The sequence below is a fragment of the Metopolophium dirhodum genome, chromosome 8 (assembly GCF_019925205.1).
Source record: "Metopolophium dirhodum isolate CAU chromosome 8, ASM1992520v1, whole genome shotgun sequence".
Classification (NCBI taxonomy): Eukaryota; Metazoa; Arthropoda; class Insecta; order Hemiptera; family Aphididae; genus Metopolophium; species Metopolophium dirhodum.
In genome coordinates this window covers 20386052-20408112 of record NC_083567.1, presented here as the reverse complement: position 1 = coordinate 20408112, position 22061 = coordinate 20386052, and the positions used below count along the sequence as shown (strand labels likewise).

Genomic DNA, 22061 nt, shown 5'->3' with positions numbered 1-22061 from the left:
TTTCGAAACCAAAATGGTATCCCAAATTTCTTATCAAGATTATACTTATACAGTTATACTTGATTTATATTTACATTAGGTGTGCGCATCTTACACAATGCAGGAGGTCAAAAGATCATTGTGTTGCCCACGTTTTTTTTTTTTGTTGTTGTTATATTTTTCAGTTTTATGTGTATCTTCTAGGCTATTGTTAGGACTGTTTGAATCCTCCGTACGTCTTCCCCGTGTGTAAGACAGCTATTTATTTTGATTTCCAATTGGGAGAATCACACAATACATAATATATTATCATTTGTGTAGAGTTCATTGTAACGACAAATCATAAATAATAATACAATTATCATTATTATTTGCTGTGGGTTGCTAAAATAATTATTGCGTTCACTGGTTTTATTTTGTTTTGTTTTTCGTGATTTGTTCGAGGCGTTCCAATACTAATTCAATATTTTTTACCTCCTATAGATATCCGCCTCCAGCTTAACGAACATCTACGATGTCTGGACAGCCGAGTCGAAGCACAAGTATCCTTGGTATCCGAACTTCAGGATTACTTCAGAAGGCGGGCCGAGGTAGAAATGGACTACAGCAAAAGCCTGGATAAATTGGCTAAGAGCTTACAACTTCGCCACAAAGAACAAAAACAAAAGTGAGTGCATAAATACGAAATAACAATAATATTAGTAAAGTTGTCATACTTTTATGCCACAGAAACCGGTTTATAATCCGCGTATATTTGCATTATTCTACCAACAGTTATTTTTGATTTCTTTTTGCTAAATAATACTTAGAAAATTTATTTAAAATATTACCTAACAAGTATTCAAAATTACCTTTTTTTCTGGTTCAAAAAAAATTATTTTTAATAATTCTGTTACACATCTTGTCACCTATACCTACAAAAACATCTCAATTATACATAACCATATATTTAAAGTCACGATTCATAAAGTTATTTAAATAAAAAAAAAATATATTTTAATATAAAAAAATAAAATTTAATTTAATTTAAAAATAAAATACAATTAAAATATTTTATAATAAAAGTATAAAAGTATTAAAAACAACTATTCGATAACTATACAAGAATATATCTAAATAATTTTACTCAAGTACCTATACTTACAACACTGGATGTATTTTTTACAAACTATAAATTTGTTAATTATAATAGGGTTATAATACGTAAAAATTTAAATATTGTGAGATAATTAATGTTAAATTATACTATTATACTCCTTATATTATAGTAAAATTTCTCACGATGTTTTGAATTAAAAATTATTATAAATATTTATAATTGTGAAATTTCACTTGCTACTTTTTGCGTTCTATCGTACACGCCCTCTCACCTCATTGAATATTATAACTTGAACGTAGAAAATAATTTAATACGTGTACCTACTGTAAAATATACGAGACAGCGTTAGTGCGTTTAAAAATTATCATAATATAGGTATATTTTGGAATTAGTATTACTAACTATATACGTCAATAAAAACAAAACACATTAGCTTAGGTGTGTGTGTATCCTGTGTTTCACGTTAGCTGCAGGAACGAATGTAAATTAGTTTGTTTCATATTTGTATTGAAAAAACTTGCATGTATGATATCGTTAACCTTGTGTGTACTTAGGAGAGAGCAGTGGTCGTTGTTTACCAGCTACTCGTGTTGGCAGCAACTGGTGCTGCAAACGAAAAATCTCAGTAAAGATCATGGAGCGCTCAGTGAGCTTTATTCCACTCATCTAGTCAGCCGATTGTCTCAGGTCACTGAAGATGTGCAAAGGATATACAAAAGAGTTAGTATAGAAAATCAATTAAATAATATTATTATGTATAGTCTGCCGGATCGCCACTTTAACTAATTGTCTATTGCTTGAACTATTACAGTGCCGGGAGATTTGTTACGAAATCCACGAGGAAATATTACGGGTTCTCCACGAACTGCATACCACCATGAAAACGTATCAGTCGTATCAGACGGAAGCCAAACAGGCAGAAGCGAAGCTTAAAGTGGCTGAAAATCAAAGACTGAAAATCGAACAGGCAGTTCCTAAAGAAAAACTCGATAAGTCAAAAAAAGTTAGACTTATTGGGAAAGAAGTTCAAAAAGTAATGATTTGTTAATTATTTGTATTTTGCAACTGCAGTGTTTTAAACGTTGTAGGCACTCACTAATTACCTACTTATATTTTAGAGAAAGAACAAATACTTCGATGCCAAACTAAAAGCATTGAAAGCTCGCAACGAGTACATTCTGTGTCTGGAAGCAACCAATAGCACAGTGCACAAATACTTTGTCGACGACTTATCCGACCTAATGGACTGCATGGATTTTGGATTTCACCACTGCGTGACCAAAGCTTTAAAGATGCAAACATCGGCGGAAGAAGGCCGCATTCATTCCATGCAAGCTGGCCTAGACGCTACTAATCTAATTGTCTCAGCTATGGACTCTGGTGTGGACAAACAACGATTTTTAGAATTTAACCACACCGCGTTCATGATACCTAAGAAATTTGAATTCCAAGGGCAAAAGGATGAGGTGAATATCGTGCGTTTTGTTATAGTTTCGCCAATATTTTACTTACAACGTACCAATTTTTTTGTTGCTCGATTAGTATGCGGAACCAGAATTGCAAAAATTGCTCTGTGCTGATATGGAGACGAGGTTGGAACAGCTGAATCAGAGAGTTACGAGCCTGCACACGGAGTCGGACGAGGTGTGGAAAACACTCGCCACCGCTGAAAAAACTCTTTTGGAGATGCTTACTGCCAACGACTACGACTGTAGCAATTATTTCGGCGAAAAAGCAATTCCGACGAGCAAACCACCGGAAACCATAAGTATTAAGTTGCGAGCAGACAAACACGAGACTGAAGAATTTTATCTAACCGTGAGTATACCTATCACTGAACGCAATATATTCGAATATTTCAGATTTCACTCCAATCGTATAAAACAACATTATGCACATAATATGTCTAAAATACCTAGACAATGCAATACATAATATGCGTATTAACAAATACACACTATATGTACGTACACGAACTTTATATGTTTTATTTTCCGTCGAGACATCTTTAAATGATGATTGTTATTCATTACATTTATTTTTAATGCTGCACACATGCGGAATATATTTTTATTTTTATTTTTTTTTTACATTTCCTCTTTGTTTTTTGTTGTAGAAACTACGCGATTATCTCATGAGAACGAGTCGAATCGTACGTCTAGATGCCAAACAGCAGCACATTAGCGAAACGTTAACGTCCATATGTTGCAAGCGTCCCCAAAATGGCAACGTCGACGTGACGCCCGCTAAACTGACGCCTCAGCGACCGTTGCACAAACCGATTGTCCGGAGGAAGAGGATCGGCAGGTTACAGATGAACGGTCAACCAAAACTGTTTGGCGGGTCACTGGAAGAATATTTGGATGCGACGAACCAAGAGATACCGCTGGTAATCAAGAGCTGTATTCGAGTGATAAACTTATACGGTAAGATTTGCCATCATAGATGATTTTCCACCATGTGGTTTCGTTGCTAATCAAAAATTTTCCCCGCAGGTCTTCACCATCAAGGAATTTTCAGAGTGTCCGGCTCGCAGGTAGAAATCAACAATTTCAAAGACGCGTTCGAGAGGGGCGAAGACCCGCTTGCCGATATGACGGACGCCTCTGACATAAACTCCGTGGCTGGAGTGTTGAAATTATACTTACGTGAACTCCGAGAACCTCTGTTCCCAATTATTTATTTCGACCAATTTATGGAACTTGCCCGTAAGCTTTTTTTTTGTTGAGTATATCTCATTTAAAAAAATTGAAAAACAATTAAGTATACGATTTGACAAATAGTTTTCAAACGTATTTATCTCATAAAAACGACGTTTCCATAAAAAACCTGTTCATTATCATGCATAAAAACGTATGTACGAGTAACTATGTATAATTTACTAGAATTATATTTAAGTTTTGGTGTTGACTTGGTATGTTCTTTGAGATAAACCTATACCTATCAATATTTCAACGAAACTAATTTTCTAATTTTTATTTTTGAAACTATTATATATTTATGGTCAGAAATAAATGAAAGATTGAATCATTAGATTAACTAGCTTTGAAATCGAATAATTTTTCGATTTATTTAACTAAATGCGTAGGAGAAATGTATTTAATGGATAACTCAATTTTACTATATTGCACGTGGGATGTGTAGTTATCGACTGAATAATATATAACGTATTTTTTTCAGCTCTTAAATAATTATTAATTATTAAATTATCATTTTGTATGAAAAATATAATAGTTACAAAAAAAATTGTATAAAGTTGTTTTCGCATATTATAGGTACCTACTTGTTGTTAAGTTAAATTGTCAAGTGTTTGAGTTTGTATATTTTATTAAAATGTTATATTGTTTTTTTAGAACTCGAATCACGTCATAAATTTGTTTTGAAGATTAAAGAACTCGTTCAAAGCTTTCCAAATCAAGTGGTTGTCATGTTGAGATATTTATTTGCGTTCCTAAACCAGTAAGTTATTTTACGGGTGTAGTTGTACTGCAGGTGGTACAATAATAATATAACGATTAAATATATTTTGCGTATTATTTCAGTTTATCCGAGTTCAGCGACGAAAACATGATGGATGTCTACAATCTGGCTATTTGTTTTGGTCCGACATTAGTGCCGGTCCCCGAAGAAAAAGACCAAGTTCAGTACCAGAACCTGGTCAACGATCTCATAAAAAATATTATTCTATTCCACGAAGACATATTCCCGTCGCTGTCGGATATCGGTGGGCTTGTGTACGAAAAGTACATATCCCGCGAGCCCGATGACGTGGACGTGGGCGATTCACCTTCTGACCATGCCACAGAGGACATCGACTCTGAGGTTTACCCATCAGAAGACGGTACGTATAGCGTGGTTTAGGTGTAAAACGCATTGTTAGTCGAAGGAAACAATTGAAAAAAAAAAATACCAAAGCACAACAAAAACGTGCCTTATTGATTCCAACGGAGCGAAACCGAATATAATGAGATCAAATAACATTCTGTAAAATACGAAAACTAACGAAGCATAGCGATTTGGTGTTGGACTTGACGTAAATGATTTGAGAATATGAGTCACGACTTGTGGTGGTATTATATATTATAAATTTAATTGGGTAACATCGTTAGTAAGACAAGTCATTCAAATCACGTTGGTACTCGGTAATCACTTGAATTATACATTGTAATAGATATAAAACCTTTTTCGTGTTTATGGCTAATTTATGATTATGATTTATTATTGATATTCCAAGTAATACAATTATACTGACAAAACGAGACGTTTAAAATATATTATCATGTTTTCTTCATTTTTTGTATAGTTTTTTTTTTTTAATTTTGTTTGAGATGATTATTATAATCAGTTGAACTATATGTCTTCATCAATTGAATGTTTAGTATTTTTAATAGAACCAAAAATGTACTCAACTTACATTTGTTTTTTTTTAACGATTATACAGCATATGTACACATTATTATATAATTTATAAACTTTCTTCTTCGAATTTTTATATTGTACAATTTTAAATTCAGTTTACAAACCCAAACACCTAAAATGTTATTAAAAGGTCACTATAGGTTATTGTTCTTTTTTTAGGATATATAGTTTGAATTACTGTAAAAAATCATAATACCCTAAAGTTTGACAATTTATTACCTACCATGATTTTTTTTTATAAAACAAATATTCACGATTATACTTTTACTGATATAGTTTTTTCTTAATTTCGCGAACACAATTTTACTTTTTCTTACTATAGTTAATCTTATGACTGGGTAAATCATAATTCATAAAAGTTCATAAACAATAATTATAATAGTAACATTCATATAATATATTTATTTAAAAAAGTTTCGATCATTAATATTGTAATATGTTTTTGGGGGCTATCATATGTTTAAATTTGTCCATAAAAATTATAATATGTAACATTATATTAGTTCCATTAAAAATTTTTCGTTCACTGCAATAGTTTTTTATCTTTGTTTTCATGTTACGATGAATATAACATAATGCATTATTGTGTTCAAAACTAGTTCTCGACAAGGTAGCCGAAGCGAAACAAGTGCCCACATCCAGTCTGAATTATCCTGGTTGTATTTAATTTTATACTTACTATACTTATTTTAGTATAATATAATTCAATACTATTTATACAATTAAAATAACGTATTTGTACATCGACGTCAATGGTTCAGTGGATTCGTATTAATTATCTCTACTTAACAAAATTGGGTCACAATTTTTTTGGTCAGTTGTGGAGTTTTTTTACGGATCGCCCACAACTTGTAAATTAAATTTTATAATATTGTGATGATTAGAGGAATAATTATTATTGAGAGGTTTCACGTACCGAATTCGCTATAATATATATTATGGTAAACAAACACTCACAGACATGCGTTCCATCGCGTATCGATGATCACAACTATTGTTACCACAAATTCTATATTACCTCAATTTTTTAGTTGAATGGGCTTCACTTGAGATCTAAGATTAATCGTATTGGGTAGCGGCTGTTCAAACTGTTTGATATAATTATTGTGCCTAGAAATCAATCCAGTCTATCTCATAGCAGTCTCACACAAGCTCCACTCCAAAACGAATACTGTATACAATATTACAGTACATAAACGTAAAACATAAATTTTAAATGAAAATTTTGTATACATGTGCCATACAACTACATCTAGCAAACTCTTATATCAAAAGTACCTGATTTGAAAATGAAATTTATTTATATTATAATATTGTTTTTACTAAAAATTGCAATTATTTGTGATTTTTGTGTGAGGGTGAAGCCAAAAATGAGTAAGATATTGGTTTATATTTGGATATCCTATACAATGGTTTTTTTTCCTGTAAAGGCCTTTGATTAATTTACTATAGTACATCATGCTAATAATTACGTTTTGTTATATATTACTCAAAATGTATTTCTTTTTATTGTAGAATGTGAAAGTCTCGAGGCTACAGCACAGCATGATTTTGTTGCTCGATCAGAACGGGAATTAAGTTTCAAGAAGGGTGAAACTATTGCTCTTCATACACAAGTTTCTGGAGATTGGTGGCGTGGTTGTGTCAACGGTCGAGAAGGTCTTATACCGGACAAATATATACTTCTTAAGATCAGGTAAACATGCTAATTCAACAATCGTGGCAATCTAAAATCATAACTTTGTGAAAAAAAATAACTGTCCTTCGTTTTAAACTATTGTGAGTCAATAGAGGCATAGTTAATTTTTTTTTTATCTCGTCATGGTAATAATATAATTTAAATAATAACTTCTGCTAGTGAATATGATATTCATTGAATCTCAATAAAATAAAACAAATATATTCCAGTAATCGGGTAATCCAATAAATATATTTTATAATATTTTATATTGGGTGATGAAAAACAAAATTAAAAATAAAATTAATTCAGTACTCTATTTGTTAACATTTTTTTTAAAAATTCTAAACCGGTGTCACTATTATATTTTTGTAGTCTACTCAGCTGAAAAATTAAATCGTGTGTCGAACCACATATATTATTTTAACGAATCTAACGAGAGAAATACATTGAACAAATAATCGTACGTCGCATATGTTCTGGGACAAACAAACGGGTAGGGGAGGTTAGGTTACCAACATAATATTTTTTCCGAGACAGATTTCTAACTTTTTGAAATCTCACCAATGTTTATTGAAGCCCAATTCAGACAAGATAATTATTAAATTTTTTTCGTCTACCCCATTGGCGAAAATTGGCGGTAGTAGAGAACATAGAAATTAGCCACCCCTCAAACATACTAAGTGGTCACTGGTCACTACTGTAGTTAATAATAAATATAAAGTAACATTCATTTAAAATAAAGTCGAAGGACAAAAAAAATTTAAAAAAAATCTTTGATTGATAAAGCACTCATCTATTCACCCAACTTTCTTATCACTTTAAAGTAATAGTTCACAAATGCTAATAATATACTATATCGATACAGAAACATATTACATAGGTATTCGTATGCGTAGATGCACGTGGCATGTCTAAAATAAATCACACTTAGGTTAACACGTATTTAATATACTTTTGTATGTACAATAAATGGTATTTTTAAATACCAGCCCCCCTTCAAAATTATGGATCCATTTTCGAAAATGTCCACCTATTATATACTACCCTGCGTACGGTAAAAACATAATATTATACTTAGGTACTTGAAATGTAAACAGGAAAAGCCCTCTATACCTTATATTATATACATTATACACGCGGTGTACGACATAGGTTGTGGTCACCTACGAAGTCCTCGTCTAAAACTTGTTTGTTGCTTACAGAGACGAAGAACGCGAGAAACCTGCGGCCGAACCCTGCGCCAAGTCCATCACGTCCTCGGACGATTCGACCAGACGGCGGACGTCCAGCTCCAACGATTCGGTGCTGTCTGAGTCCGCTGCTTCCGGTTACTCTTCGCCGCCGCTGGCCGACGTGCCGTGGCCACCGAACTCGGCGGGCTCCGGGACAGCGGCCGGTGGCCGGAACTCGGCGTCGTCTTCGCCGCACCGCCGGGCCGTGGCTGACGCGCCCACTCACGAGGTACTTGAGACCACCGTCTGAGTCGAATGCATTTTACGTTTTGTGCTGCCGGTTTTTTTTTTTTAATATTCTTACTCTACCCACTCGTAGAGATATCGTAGTTTGAAAAGGTTTTTTCTTTTAAATTGAATTATAATTTTTTATTTTTTATCGTAAATTACTTTTTTTCGAAAAAATCTTCTTCCGCATCCTTTGTATTTTTTTTCGTGTAGTTAATAATTATTACATAAATATGATAATAATATCGTAGACTTCGTGTGCATACCGTACATATAAATTTAATTTTAATTTTATGTACCCATACTTGTGTGTGTAACGACGATGATATTATATTGTGTACGTAGATGTTTTGTTTTGTTTACGCGTAGAGAGTTATACCTATAAATCTATATAAATCACTACGAGTGTCTTGCGTGTGCGTGTGCGTGTTTTTACTACAAAAATCCTAGCCGGGATTATTGTTATTATTTTTTATCGCCTATACAACATACCTACAACTGTTGTACTGTTGTTTAGCGTTGATTTTATTATTTTTTTACTAAGCATGATGGAATCTGTTTTCAAACTTTACTTTTGCGATTTGATTACTTCAGTCCTCCAAACTATTTTCATCCAACGCCTGTTCACGAGCTTTTGCATTTTCTGTGAGGCTTCTCGCTCACTCTTGCTGGTCCGCTTTTAGAATCCAAAAATCAAAGAAGCCCACTGCGAAGTTCGTTAATAACTCCAAAACTGATACTTGTGTATACTTTATAATATTATACTATTTATCCGAACGACACACTTATACCAACGCAATTATTACTGTATTGTCATTATTTTTTATTATTATTTATTATTACCTAATAGTTTTAATTTATTTTTACCAATAGATTTTTTTTTTATATTTAATATACAATTAAATATTATGATTTCAACAGTGTTATATAGTTAGTTACGATATATATGTAATTAAATCGTAGAATATTATCTCAGTACCATAGTCACAGGAGTAAGTCGTGTTCCAACATGTTAATGTTTCGTGGACCTTTTAGGTTTATATCTAAATATATTTTTTTATTATCATTGTTTTACGCAACGTAATATTATATTTTGTAAACCGCATGTAAAGTTTTACGTAAAATATATATTTTGGAATATATATTATATAGGTGGTATAATAATATATAAATATATATATTTATATTATATTTTGTAAACATATTTTTTTTATTATTATTATTAAACGATATGTTTGTATTTTATAATAAATCTGTCGGTTCCTTATTGCTCACCACGATGATGATAATATTAATAATATAATATAGGTAGTGCTTGTGCTTTTGGTCGACGGTTGCATTTTGCATGAACAACATGCGAACTCGGATACGCGGCGATGACGTGGCGGGTCGTGTTAAGATATAGCACGATAAAAATATAATATGAAGTAGAAAAGTGCATCCGAGTGCACACGGCGCAATGCTCGTCTTGAGATGAATAATAATAATAATAATAATATCTATCGTCGCTGACCGCTAAGTACATCGTTCAGACACGCCGTCGTACACCACCTGCCGATCCAACCGCAATCTCGATCACATGACGTGCCTTCTCGGGATTAATCGTGATCCGATCGTCCGGTAAAAATCGTGTTCGATACATTTATAATATACTTTCGCGCGCGAGTTGTGAAGACGAGAGACGTAGTGTGTGCAGTAATAACCGTGTGCCGTTCACCGCGAAAAACGCTAAAGTGCTGCACGACGAAGAGTAGAGCAGCGAGTTGATAAAATAATAATAATAATAATGTTAAGAAGACTGCTCGACCCTGTGTAATATTGTAGACATTATGATCGGAGCGAAGAAGTAAAAATAGTCCAAAGACCTTCGGAGTTTCCGGTGCAGGGTAATGGTTTGGTTGAACAGTTGCTGAAACGACTTATCGATTACCCTAGCAAGAGCTAGTGTGTACATTCGGCGTAAGTATAGAAAGAGAAAAAATAACCATAAGCAATTTAACGGAAACGCCGCACGATTGAAGAATAATTAACCAACTGGCGCTTCACTGTATTATATATAATCGCACTGTCGAAACGTCGCCATATATAGTGTACGGCGAATTTAAAGGGAGTCTGCAGTCTACAGTGAACCTATACAATACCTATATAATATACATAGTGATTCACCAATGATAATATGCTCTCCCACATGGAATTTTACTTAAATAATGAATTTATTATAAATCTGATTTTTGGAGTTTTTAAATAGGGTTACATAAAGTCCATATTTTAAAATGCTTAGATCTTTTACACGATTAAAGATTCCTTATTTTTTTTTTCAATGAGAACCAACCTTTTTTTCAATGTAAAGTGTTAAAAGCAGATGAATTTTTTGAAAAATGTTAAGTTGCCAAATAAAAGTTGTACAAATCGGTTTCAGAATAAATTATTAAAATGTCTGTACTTACTAAAGATTCTATATGAAAAGATAAAATAATAATGTTTATAATAATATTATTTCTGAATGTATAATATAAATAATTATTGATCGCTGTACTAGAGCGATGCTTCTGCTACCTACTAAAATATATAATTCTAGTAGAAATAAATATTATTTGTTCATTCCAATTTCTAATAATTTAAAACACTATAAAATGTAATAATGTAAAATTGTACGCCCTTTTAAAAAAACTTGTGACTCTATACCCTTTTAATCCAGCCCTGCATGGACCTAATGTATTATCCTAAAGATTTAAACTAAATTAAAAATAATTCATAACTTCTTCGTTGGAACTTATTTTCTAGATAGTAAACATTTTCACAAAAAAAAACTATCTGCTTTCATTTTTGATATCGTGTGAACATAATAATTCTGAGAGTCAGATCTTGAATTACTGTTATTGGAAAAACGGAGGTGGCATTATGCTTAGTGAATCAACACGTACGCACTTACATATTATTCAAACATTAGTAAGCGTATAATTGCTGTAATAGAAACGATAACACTGTTCGCACAAACCTGCGCCTCCCCCTCCCCCGTGGTGATTTATGCATTGTGTTGTCAAAAGTTTCTTTCGTCGCGAGGTCTCTCGGGGATCCAAGACATTCGGAATGGACGCTAAATAATATACAGGAGGTCGTGACGGCGAGTGACGGTGGCTGTGTCATCCTGTCAATTTGCAACTAACCTAGCACATTATATATAGTATCAAGTTGCCTCCGTAATGTACTATAGTGGTCCTGGCGCTGCAGCTGCAGCCAGGACGACGGCTGAACTATATTCACACTATAGGACCGAACGGTGCGAAACACTGCAGTACACCTAATTACAATATTTATTGTTCTGCGATATTGCGCCTTGTCATTTACCGTGTGCATAATAATATTATAACCATCGTCGTACGGTGTCCATTTACTACTACGGTCGTGTCAAAACGAGATCTGCTGCAGTTACTGTATAGTGCATAATATCATTAGCGTCGATCACCGGTGATAGACATCGCACCACTATAGTACATTACGGAGTCTACTTATGTGTTAGGTATACCTACCTGCTATAATCGTATTTATGTTTTGTATCTTCCTATTCCCCCCCTCCATTATATTATTATAATATGCGTGTACTATATAAGACGAGTTCTAAGTGTGTTTTAGAAAACGTCGAAACATTATATAACTACTGCCGTTATTTGGCAGTGACCTTTGAAAAGAGACGCGTTCGAAAAAAAATGGATATATTTTTAGAAACACGTGAAACACCCCGCGCGGGACTGCAATTTCAGCTGCATCGCGCTATCTCCGAGTGAACATATTATTATTATCATAGACGTCATGCTCTAGGAGTATATAATAATCTGTGCAAAGCCGCGGGCATGCGACCACCCGACGTGAAGTAACAACCGCTGATTACCGTTATATTGTTACCACGTCGCCGCCGCACAGTCGATCTCCTCAACTCCGGAAATGATATACAAGGTCTCCATCGCCGCCATCGCGAACCCAAAAGATTAACGTCAGGATCGCCGCAACAATGCTTCGTTTAATCACTATACTCGCGAATAATGAAAATAATATAAAATAATACAATATGCGTATACAAAGGCGCGCTCTTCAGTTCCTGCACAACTGCCGCCGCCGATACGTTCGACAAAATTATAATAATGTGTTTATTATAATATCATAATCCCTCGCAAGACGACGACAATAATATTAATATACACACTCGTCGCGCGGGACATCATCGGCTGCTTTTGTGCGGCTTATTGTCCTGCAAACCGATGCGACCGGTCGGTGTAATATAATATTATACGACTTGTCGGGCGCATTCGTTTCGTTATTGAGCTCATAGTGGGACGAATCCTCAGGCCGAAGAAATTTCACACGGTGCACGGATACTTTTATTCGTATTTCCGTTCGTTTTGTATAATATATTGGACGCGTACAAGTATCTGTGTAATATTATTATTATATAGAGTGATTCGCCGAGCATGGTCGCCCCCTTCTCCCTTTGTACTTTTACAATGCAGTTGTCCACTCGAAATCAGTTTACTTGTAGGAATGTTTATATTATATACCTTAGGACCCCGGCGGTGTTAAATACGTCGGTCTTGAGATTTTCGTATAATTTAAGGAATATTTAGGAATGTCCTGTACCAACCCCAACGTGTGTGTGTTTTATTTTTCAAACAAGAACCACTTTTTTTACTTTAAATTATTTAGCAGATGGTTTTTGAGAAATTTAGACGTATCTTGATCAAAATTCGGACAAGTTGTTTCCGAGTTATGAAGCATATTATGCACTAAGAATAATATTTTGCATATAAACATAACATAAAATGTATTATTTTATAAATATATATTTGTTCATGATGACGAAAAAAGTTAGTAAATGGATACCTACGATAAAATAGGAAGGATTTAGGTATAGTTTGGTTTTTAATTGATTTAAACATTATGGTAGGTAAATTATATTAATTTATAGGCGTTTTACAAATTATTTATAATACCTAATAATCTCCTGAATGGTAACAAATTAGGACTAAATAATATAAAAAGTAGGTTCATTTATTATAATTATATGCATAACCCTAACCGGGATAGTATCATGATTCATGACTGTTATCCTAAATACATTAAGTTTATGAACTTTTGAACTCATCGACCACTTTTGAACTCGGGAAAATACTTGTTTACATTTTGATTTAGATTCATCAACGTTTTTCAAAATAAAAAAAACTATCTGCTAAATAATTTAAAATTAAAAAAGGTGGTTCTCGTTTGAAAAACAGAAGCATTATCACACTATCACCACAGGACACTCCTTAAATGGGAGGTACAAAAAATATCGATCATTCCAAAGTAAAGTGCTTAAGTTTATTGAAAATTCCCGAAAATCAGATTTGGAATAGTTATTACAGAAGAATTGCTTGGCTGATGAATCGTCTTGTGCACCTACCTAGAAATACCTACCTGGATTCTATTACATTCCACGCGTGACATATAACTTTGGTGAGTTTTACTGTTAGGAACTTATTGTCGCTGCACATTGTCACTGCATATAATATTGTACGTCGTCGGAGGATAAAAAATAAATGTTCGGCCTAGTATTATGGTAGTGCATAACAGGAAGACTTGACAAAAGAAATAACTTTTGTTTCAATGAATATTTTATAACTTTTTGTTTTTAAATATAATACATCGACTCTTGTGTTACACGTACAATATAATGTTTTTTATTTTTAAATTTTAATACTAAGAATAAAAAATTTAAAATATATTTTAAAAAGGGTTCAGTGCATCAACCGTATAAGTCCACTTTTACAAATATTGGTGTTTATTCATGGAATAAATAAATATCTATATTTCGGTAGAAAAATCAGAAAATCTTTTTATTACATACTTCCAAAGATATATCAAAATAAATTATTTCCCGCCAATATTTAAGGTGAATAAAATAACTAATTGTGTTTTGATTGTCCTAAACACAGTAAAATGTGTCTTACCTGGTTGACGCACTGAAATGTATTATTATTATACCGTCAGGGCTGGTGATGGATTTGTAGCGATATCTTTGCTCGTTGTAACTTGTTAGACATGGCTTTTTTAGTTGAATTTTCAAATCGTGTATTTAAATAGTTTATTTTAGTCTTGCATGTTTTGCTTTTTAGATATTTAGGTGAGTTTGACTGCATATTATGTAAACGCTAAAATAAGATAATTAAGATGACCTCATATAATTCGTTGCAACTATAATGTGGTTTTTAATATCCAACACATTTATTTTTTCATACATAATCTAACCCTTTGTGAGAAACTTTGAGATTCTCATTATTGTTCGAGGTTTTTTGCATTTAATACATAGTAAAAGTATATTGTGCTAAGCACCTACCCCTTTCGTACGAGAATTCGGTATAATTTTTCAGTAAAATTATTACAATAACAGGTAATTTTTTTGTTTAAAAAATAATAAATTACTCATGTCCATTTAGTTTATTTATGCATGTTATAAATTATAATAACGTGTTATTTGTAAAATATCTTTACACTTCAATATTTAGTTTTTTAGTCAACCCTGACTTACGCCTCACGTCTTTATTTGTTATTAAAACAATCGTACAAACGTGAAGCATAAAATCGTTTTCTACGCATTTTGTTGTGCCACATTTGGGATTGTAAACACATTTCCATTATAGACCTGACTACCATATAAAATAGTAGTTTTATTGTTTAAACATACCGTCCGGCAGAATGATGGCTGGTTCGACACCGTTTTGGAATGCGATTATTATAGTGTTTCTTAATTTATTGCTATTGTTTATATTATTATCGTACAGCATAAGTAGGCATATAGTAGTATAGTTGTTTGTTAACTGCAATAACAGTTGCAGTAGGCTTTCATCTGCTGTGGCCGTTACGGCGGGCTCAGCCCATATTATTATTTATATTATTGTCATTGTGAAAACAATAACTGTGCTTTGTGGTGATGACTCAAACAATAACGGGTGTGGGCATGGGCGTGTGCGTGTGACGTTTTGCAGATGGGCAGCACCGACAGCTTGGACTCTGGCAAGGACTCGGCGTTGGACTCTGAGTCGCCACTGCACGACGGCACCCCGAGAGCCGTCGTCCCGTGCAAGCAGCAGCCGCCGATCGCGGAAGGGCGGCGGAAGAGAGCGGAAAAGTACTCGGCGTCGTCGCCGCCACCTGTAGCAGCCCGCGAACACCACAACCGGTCCAAGTCGGCGGACTGCTGTGGCGTCGGCGGCGGCGACGAGGACGGTTCACGGGCCAGGACGCACGCCAAGAGCCTGAGCCTGGGCGACGACTCGTTCGACCACAAGATCCAGCTGTGGCGGAAGCGGGCCGACTCGCAGGGATCCATCGACCGGAAGCCGCTGCCCGCCGTCCGGCACCAGCTCCAGCAACACGCCGCCGACATGAAGGGTACCGGCGGCGCCCCCGATCTGGTCATGGACCTTCCGGCCAGGACTTCCAGCGGCGGGGCGGCTGTGCAGGACGCGGTGGCGGCCCAAGAGCCCGACAGCCCGGACATGGGCACGGCCGCTGAGCGTTTCGCCAAGCAGAACCAGTGCACGTTGAAGAAGTACAGCAAACCGTTGCCCGCGGTGCCGCAGCTGGCCAACGGTGGCGGCGACAAGCCCGAACTTCCGCCCAAGTCGACCAAGCCTCCGCTCAAGGCCAAGCCGCAGATATTCAAAAAACCAGTTTTCCTCGCGGCCGGCAAGGCGTGCAACGACGGACCGGCATCACCACACCACCCTTAGTAGTACCTATCCACGTACGACCGCGACCGGTTGTGTGACTTCCGGTTTTGGTTTCCGAAACGTCCTCCCTCCCACAAAATATATGGACATATTTATACGACCGCCGACAACTAATAACGATGATAAAATCTACTTAATTCCTTGTGTATACCATTTAAGCAGGGGGACCTATCAACCCTCTAACGACTGTTCCCTGTGATCCTTCTTAGTTACGCAACTGTGCGACCACTCGTCGACCCACCCCTAACCGTATGCAATTTAGTATATACTATAAATGTGTTGTCCAGTCAAATCCGATTGTGACCTAACCTTTTAGTATACAACGATCGTCCCTGCAGTGTCAACACAATATAATAATATTATAATACCTACGTTACCTGCAGCAGTCGCTACCATTGACGTGATAGTTTTATATATTATCCACGATAAAATTGTACGCATAAAGCCTATAATGAAATAATAAAATTTATAATCTTCGATAAACGGTCATTCCTTTTTCAAACCATTCTTTTTAAAATATTAATGATATATATATTTATTTAAACATTATTTTTTAATCGATATTATATTATTATACTATATATTATATTATTACAATACGTCGTGTTTTAGTCATCACAATTCTACCGTGTGCATTTAATAACTGTCGTCCGTGTGCGTGTGTGCAGTTTCCTACGTCCCCGAGTGTTTACACGAAATATTCACAAAAATAATCATAATATATTTATTAAATCGAACCTGATCTCATATTATTGTATTATAATAAAAAAAAAAACATACACCAATAATATTATTATTCAAAGTTACTATAGTAGATTCTGCGTAAGGAGTTTTTGTGCGCAACAACGCGAAGGCCTATTTATTTATTTTTTCGATTTACGCTCAAATCGCGTTCGAATACTAAATAATAATTATAATTATAACACTATTCGCATGTAAACGTACCTAATTAATATTACTAGCGCCCGTTTGGTTTGTTCGGACATTTTTCGATCGAGGCGCCGTGTTGAATGGCACTCAATCCGAAACGCTCTCGGCGAGACCTGTCAAGAACGTCTGAATTCCAAGAGGATCGCACCGCGCCGCTCCCACGTGGACAATAAAAACGTAATGAATTGTCGAGCTCATTGAATTGCGTCGAGACTGAAAATATTTTCGTGCTTTTTACCCTTTTTACAAGTGGAACGAGACTGATTGTGTAGTATTTTATGAACAGATCATGATGATAATATTATATAGGGTTTGTAGATTTTGTATTGTACGCGGAATTCAAGGGAAAAATTGTAAGTCGAACTTTATAATAATATTTAATAAGTCATGTTGTCCAAATAATTATTATCGGTACCCGTGTCAAATATTAATTAATGTTCCGTTCCGTTTTTAATCGATCTGTTCGTTTATAATATAATATATTGTTTACTCATTGTAAGGTAATACTTCCGTCAGGACACCAACAACGTTATTACGTCACCGAAACATTACAATAATAATTCATATGTATATTATTATTCTTTTGGGCGCAGATACTAAGGGATGAGGGCCATATTTCATAAGACCTAGAGATATCCTCCCCCTTCCCCCCGGCCCGACAAATCGTTTGAGATGTAATTTACTGTTATGAGATGATTTCGTTTTGTATTACACTACTGTATTATCATATTATTATATTATACTAATTAGTAGCTATCTATATTAATATAATATTATAAACATTCCCTTCTGAACGGCCCTCCTCCCATTTTTAATCCTGGTTCCGTGCCAGTAATTGTTTCCTCCGCGATATTTTATAAATCGTATTCATTTGAAATATATTATATATTATAAGTATACCTATAATATAATAAATTTAATATTATATAAAACATTATTATATTAAATTATCTAAGCGTACTTCCCGAAAAGATTTTGCGTACTTGCATCAAAATCATATTATTATTATTTTTTTTTTTAAATTGTTGTAATATTATTTTTATTATTATCATATTTTAAGTTGCTATACTTTGGACGGGTAAATTATGTTAACGTGTGCATAACGGCTTGTAAACGCCAACACATTGGCCAACCGAAATGTTTTTTCCATTTTGATATTGTTTTAAAAACGTTATTTTATACATGAATTCATTATTTTATGTCGACAGGGTGATATACCATAAACATCGTCCTCCGTCAAGATTTGCGATTGATGTAATAATATTGTTCTACCCATAAAATTATTTTTTTAAATGATTATTATTATTATTATTATTATTGCATTATTGATATAATTATGTTACGATCCGCGTATAAAATTCTAAAACAAAGAAAAATTATTTATTTTTACGCTAAAAAATAACGTTTGATATTGCCGCAAAATATCCCCACGCATTGTGTCAAATAATAATAGGTGTACCCGCGTGACGTTCCGTCAAAATTCAACAATTATTTTCGTTCCTATATATTATTATATTTTGTAACATAGATATAGTTCAAAGCCGATTCGGTTGCCAAACTTTCCCCTATTTTTGTACGCGCTCCCGATTTGTGTCTCATGTACGCCAAAATATGTCTTGTTTTTATTTATATAAAATATTATGTACGTACGTTATACTCAAGTACTCATCTAATTCTCTCTCCAACTGTCATTGTGCATTCGTCTATTATCTCTCTCTCTCTCTCTCTCTCTCCGTACACGTTTAAAGTACCTATTCAATAAATAACATTATAATATAATAATAATAAGCGTGTGCATATTGTGTGCCCCAGCGCGCGTGTGTTTATACATTGTTATAGTTGTCCTCCGGAAACGAGTATTAATTATGCAACGATATGCGATTGCCGTGTGTAACCCGGAAATGCAGTTAGTCGAATCGTCGTATTATACCATACGAGCCACTCAGATGGACACCGCACCGACTGAGTCTATTACTCGTTTTTCTTCCATCACTATCAAAATATTATTGTCTATTGAGGGTGGTCTTTTTTTCAGCTATTATTATATTATTTTGTTTTAACAATAAATTCGATAAGGTAATTAAAAACCATTCAGCAATATTGAAAAGAAAAATAATATACTTCTTTTGATTTTATAATAATTATTACGAAACCGGCAGATAGATTTTTTTTTTTTATTAATTAACCCGCGGCAACTTAGGCCATTAGGTGGTTTTTAACTGTGTGGGAGGGTACTGTAGGTTTAAACACGTTTATACAGATTTTTTAGTGGGTATCTGCCATGCCCGGTTGGGGGATGGGGGCACTTTTCTCCGGACACCAGATCGATTTTATAATAATAATATATGATATACCGATTTTTTTCGTTCGATCGATTACTGTCAAACATTTTAGCTATCAAACTGTGAGTGTGCTCTCTCTCCCCTCTGGCGTTGATCGAAGCGGGCTTTTCGTATATATATATATATATATATATATATCGTATATTTTCTCAAGAGAAGAACGAGAAAACACGTACGGGAGATGGTAATTAATCGCGTTGAAAACTTTTCCGATTTGACGACGCGCGACGCCCATAGAATTTATGGGTGACGTGTGCGACCAAAAGCGGTGGCCCAATCCAAGGTCACGATTTCTTTTTAGGATTTCTGATTAAAAAAGTCTCGCACGCTGCTTATACGTATTCTTGCCGGCAGCTTTTATTACGTCATACCCGCACTATTCTACATATTGTGTAGGTACGTTTTTTTTTTTTTTGAATCCACAACGCCGTCTTTACGTTATTATTTGACTTTCATACACACACACACACACACACACACACACAAACACGCTCAATACCGACGTGTAAATAAATATAACGCACAACACCGTTGCGCACAAAAATGCCGACCATTAATATATTATTTTATACCGTCGACGACGCCGGGCACGTGCGATACGCCTTCCGCCGGTCGTCTTTTGATAATAATAACGTAGTAGTCACTGGATTCGAGTGAACCCCTTTAACACTTTGGGGAGGGGGTACGCGAAGTCAGAAACATATTATTATCATTATTTATACACGTGGGACCGAACGAAGCGTTTGCTTGTGTATGTGTGTGTGTGTGTGTGTGTGTGTGTGTGTGTGTGTGTGTACGGCAACGATATTGCATAGTCGTGTAATATTGCGGCCTACGATATTAATATTATGTATAAACTATACCGCGGCGTGGCACACAAATCACAATATATGTTACTCTACTCATTCATAACATTACAATAATTATATGTATAATATAATAATAACATTATGTCATATATACGATATTATGATAACAAAAATGTCAACGAAAATATTATAATATGATTTCCAAATAAAACTCATTATTATACAGTACCCATAATATACTTGTCATCACGCGTTGTTGTGTTTGTTTATTTTAGTTATTGTGGAATTTATAAAACCGTATACACTATAAGTGGTATGAGTACCTAAGTAAACTACCTACGCCCGTTTAACGTAGTGCCATTGCTGCCTTGTGACACTTCAAAGCATGTAGGTCTAGGTGCAGTTTTAACTAAGTCACGAGTTGAGCGTATTACACTTTTCCTCGACGTCACGACCACCGTCGACATAATATTATTATAGTTATCGGAGTTATACGTCTCGCGAAGAACGTTCTAAAAAATAACTATTAAAACGTCGGACGGCCGACACTGCAGGATCGCTTGGACATCGAAGGTATGAAATCCTTCGTCGTGCGCCCGGGGCAGGATCACCGCGGATGGACCGCAGGACGAGCGTGAGAGAGGGGCTATAATAATAATAATATTATTATATAATATTGCAGTTTTGATTTATTAAACTGTATAGCTCGCGAAAGTCGAACCGTCTTTGGCTTAGGGTTGCGAGTGTGGGAGGGGAGGGGCGGTACACGCGTATACGACGTATTATAATATAATATATTTAGAGAGTTTTGAAGATGATGAATCATGTGCGAGCGGTGAGCACGACTGCGCTAACGACGGCGGCGGTGGACAAAAACCCGCGAAACTTTGACACCTTAAGACCGAAGACCGGAAGACGTTTCGACGCGGGGTCGACCGGCGGGATGTAAGTAAGTACGCGGCGGCAATAAAACACGGCTGCGCCAATAATTAATTATATATTTCGTATTATGTTATATAAAATATTATAATATATTATTATGATACGCGTTCGGGAGTTTGACGGACGGATTATAAGCGCGGGAAAACAACTGGTCGCGGTGATATGACCGGGCAACAACCAGCTGCGCTGTTTCCCCGTCGGATTACCAAATAATAATTATAATTATAATTTATAATATAACAATATATTTGCTCATTTTTTATAAACAATTACTAAGTATACGAACGAAAAAGGCGTGTGTAACGCCACCACCACCACATCACTACGTGGCGCGGATCCGGTCGCGTAACCGACACCGCTCAAACGGGTGACGCGTTTTTATGGGTATTGCAAACTGTCGGTTTTTAAGGATTTCTAAATAGGTAATATTACTAAGAGTACGTGCCATGTGCGTACGAGCCATGCCATCGTTTGTGTGGTAAATGGTATAATTTATCATTATAGCCGTTCAGCTCTAACTCGAGCGTGTATATACAGTCCCGGATTGGGTCATATCGCGGTCATAGGTGTTATTGTGTCGTAATTTCATTTTTATACGTGTCCATGGGGGGAGGTTAATGACTAGTGTTATACCCCC

The 22061-nt window shown here is 35.1% G+C and overlaps 1 protein-coding gene across 3 annotated transcripts in view; it reads left to right on the top strand.

The window, feature by feature from the left end:
* The window catches only part of LOC132951259 (SLIT-ROBO Rho GTPase-activating protein 1-like), a 50601-nt gene extending 30088 nt beyond the window's left edge, over nt 1–20513 (top strand). For all 3 annotated transcript variants that reach the window (XM_061023055.1, XM_061023056.1, XM_061023057.1), the window contains exons 2-13: nt 463–646; nt 1633–1798; nt 1890–2111; nt 2197–2544; nt 2621–2896; nt 3195–3504; nt 3574–3786; nt 4432–4537; nt 4621–4919; nt 7013–7193; nt 8381–8639; nt 15655–20513. In XM_061023055.1, the coding sequence (XP_060879038.1) occupies nt 463–646; nt 1633–1798; nt 1890–2111; nt 2197–2544; nt 2621–2896; nt 3195–3504; nt 3574–3786; nt 4432–4537; nt 4621–4919; nt 7013–7193; nt 8381–8639; nt 15655–16401 (3311 nt within the window). In that variant the 3' untranslated portion in view covers nt 16402–20513. The remainder of the gene's footprint in view (nt 1–462; nt 647–1632; nt 1799–1889; nt 2112–2196; nt 2545–2620; nt 2897–3194; nt 3505–3573; nt 3787–4431; nt 4538–4620; nt 4920–7012; nt 7194–8380; nt 8640–15654) is intronic.
* Nucleotides 20514–22061: the final 1548 nt, after the last annotated feature.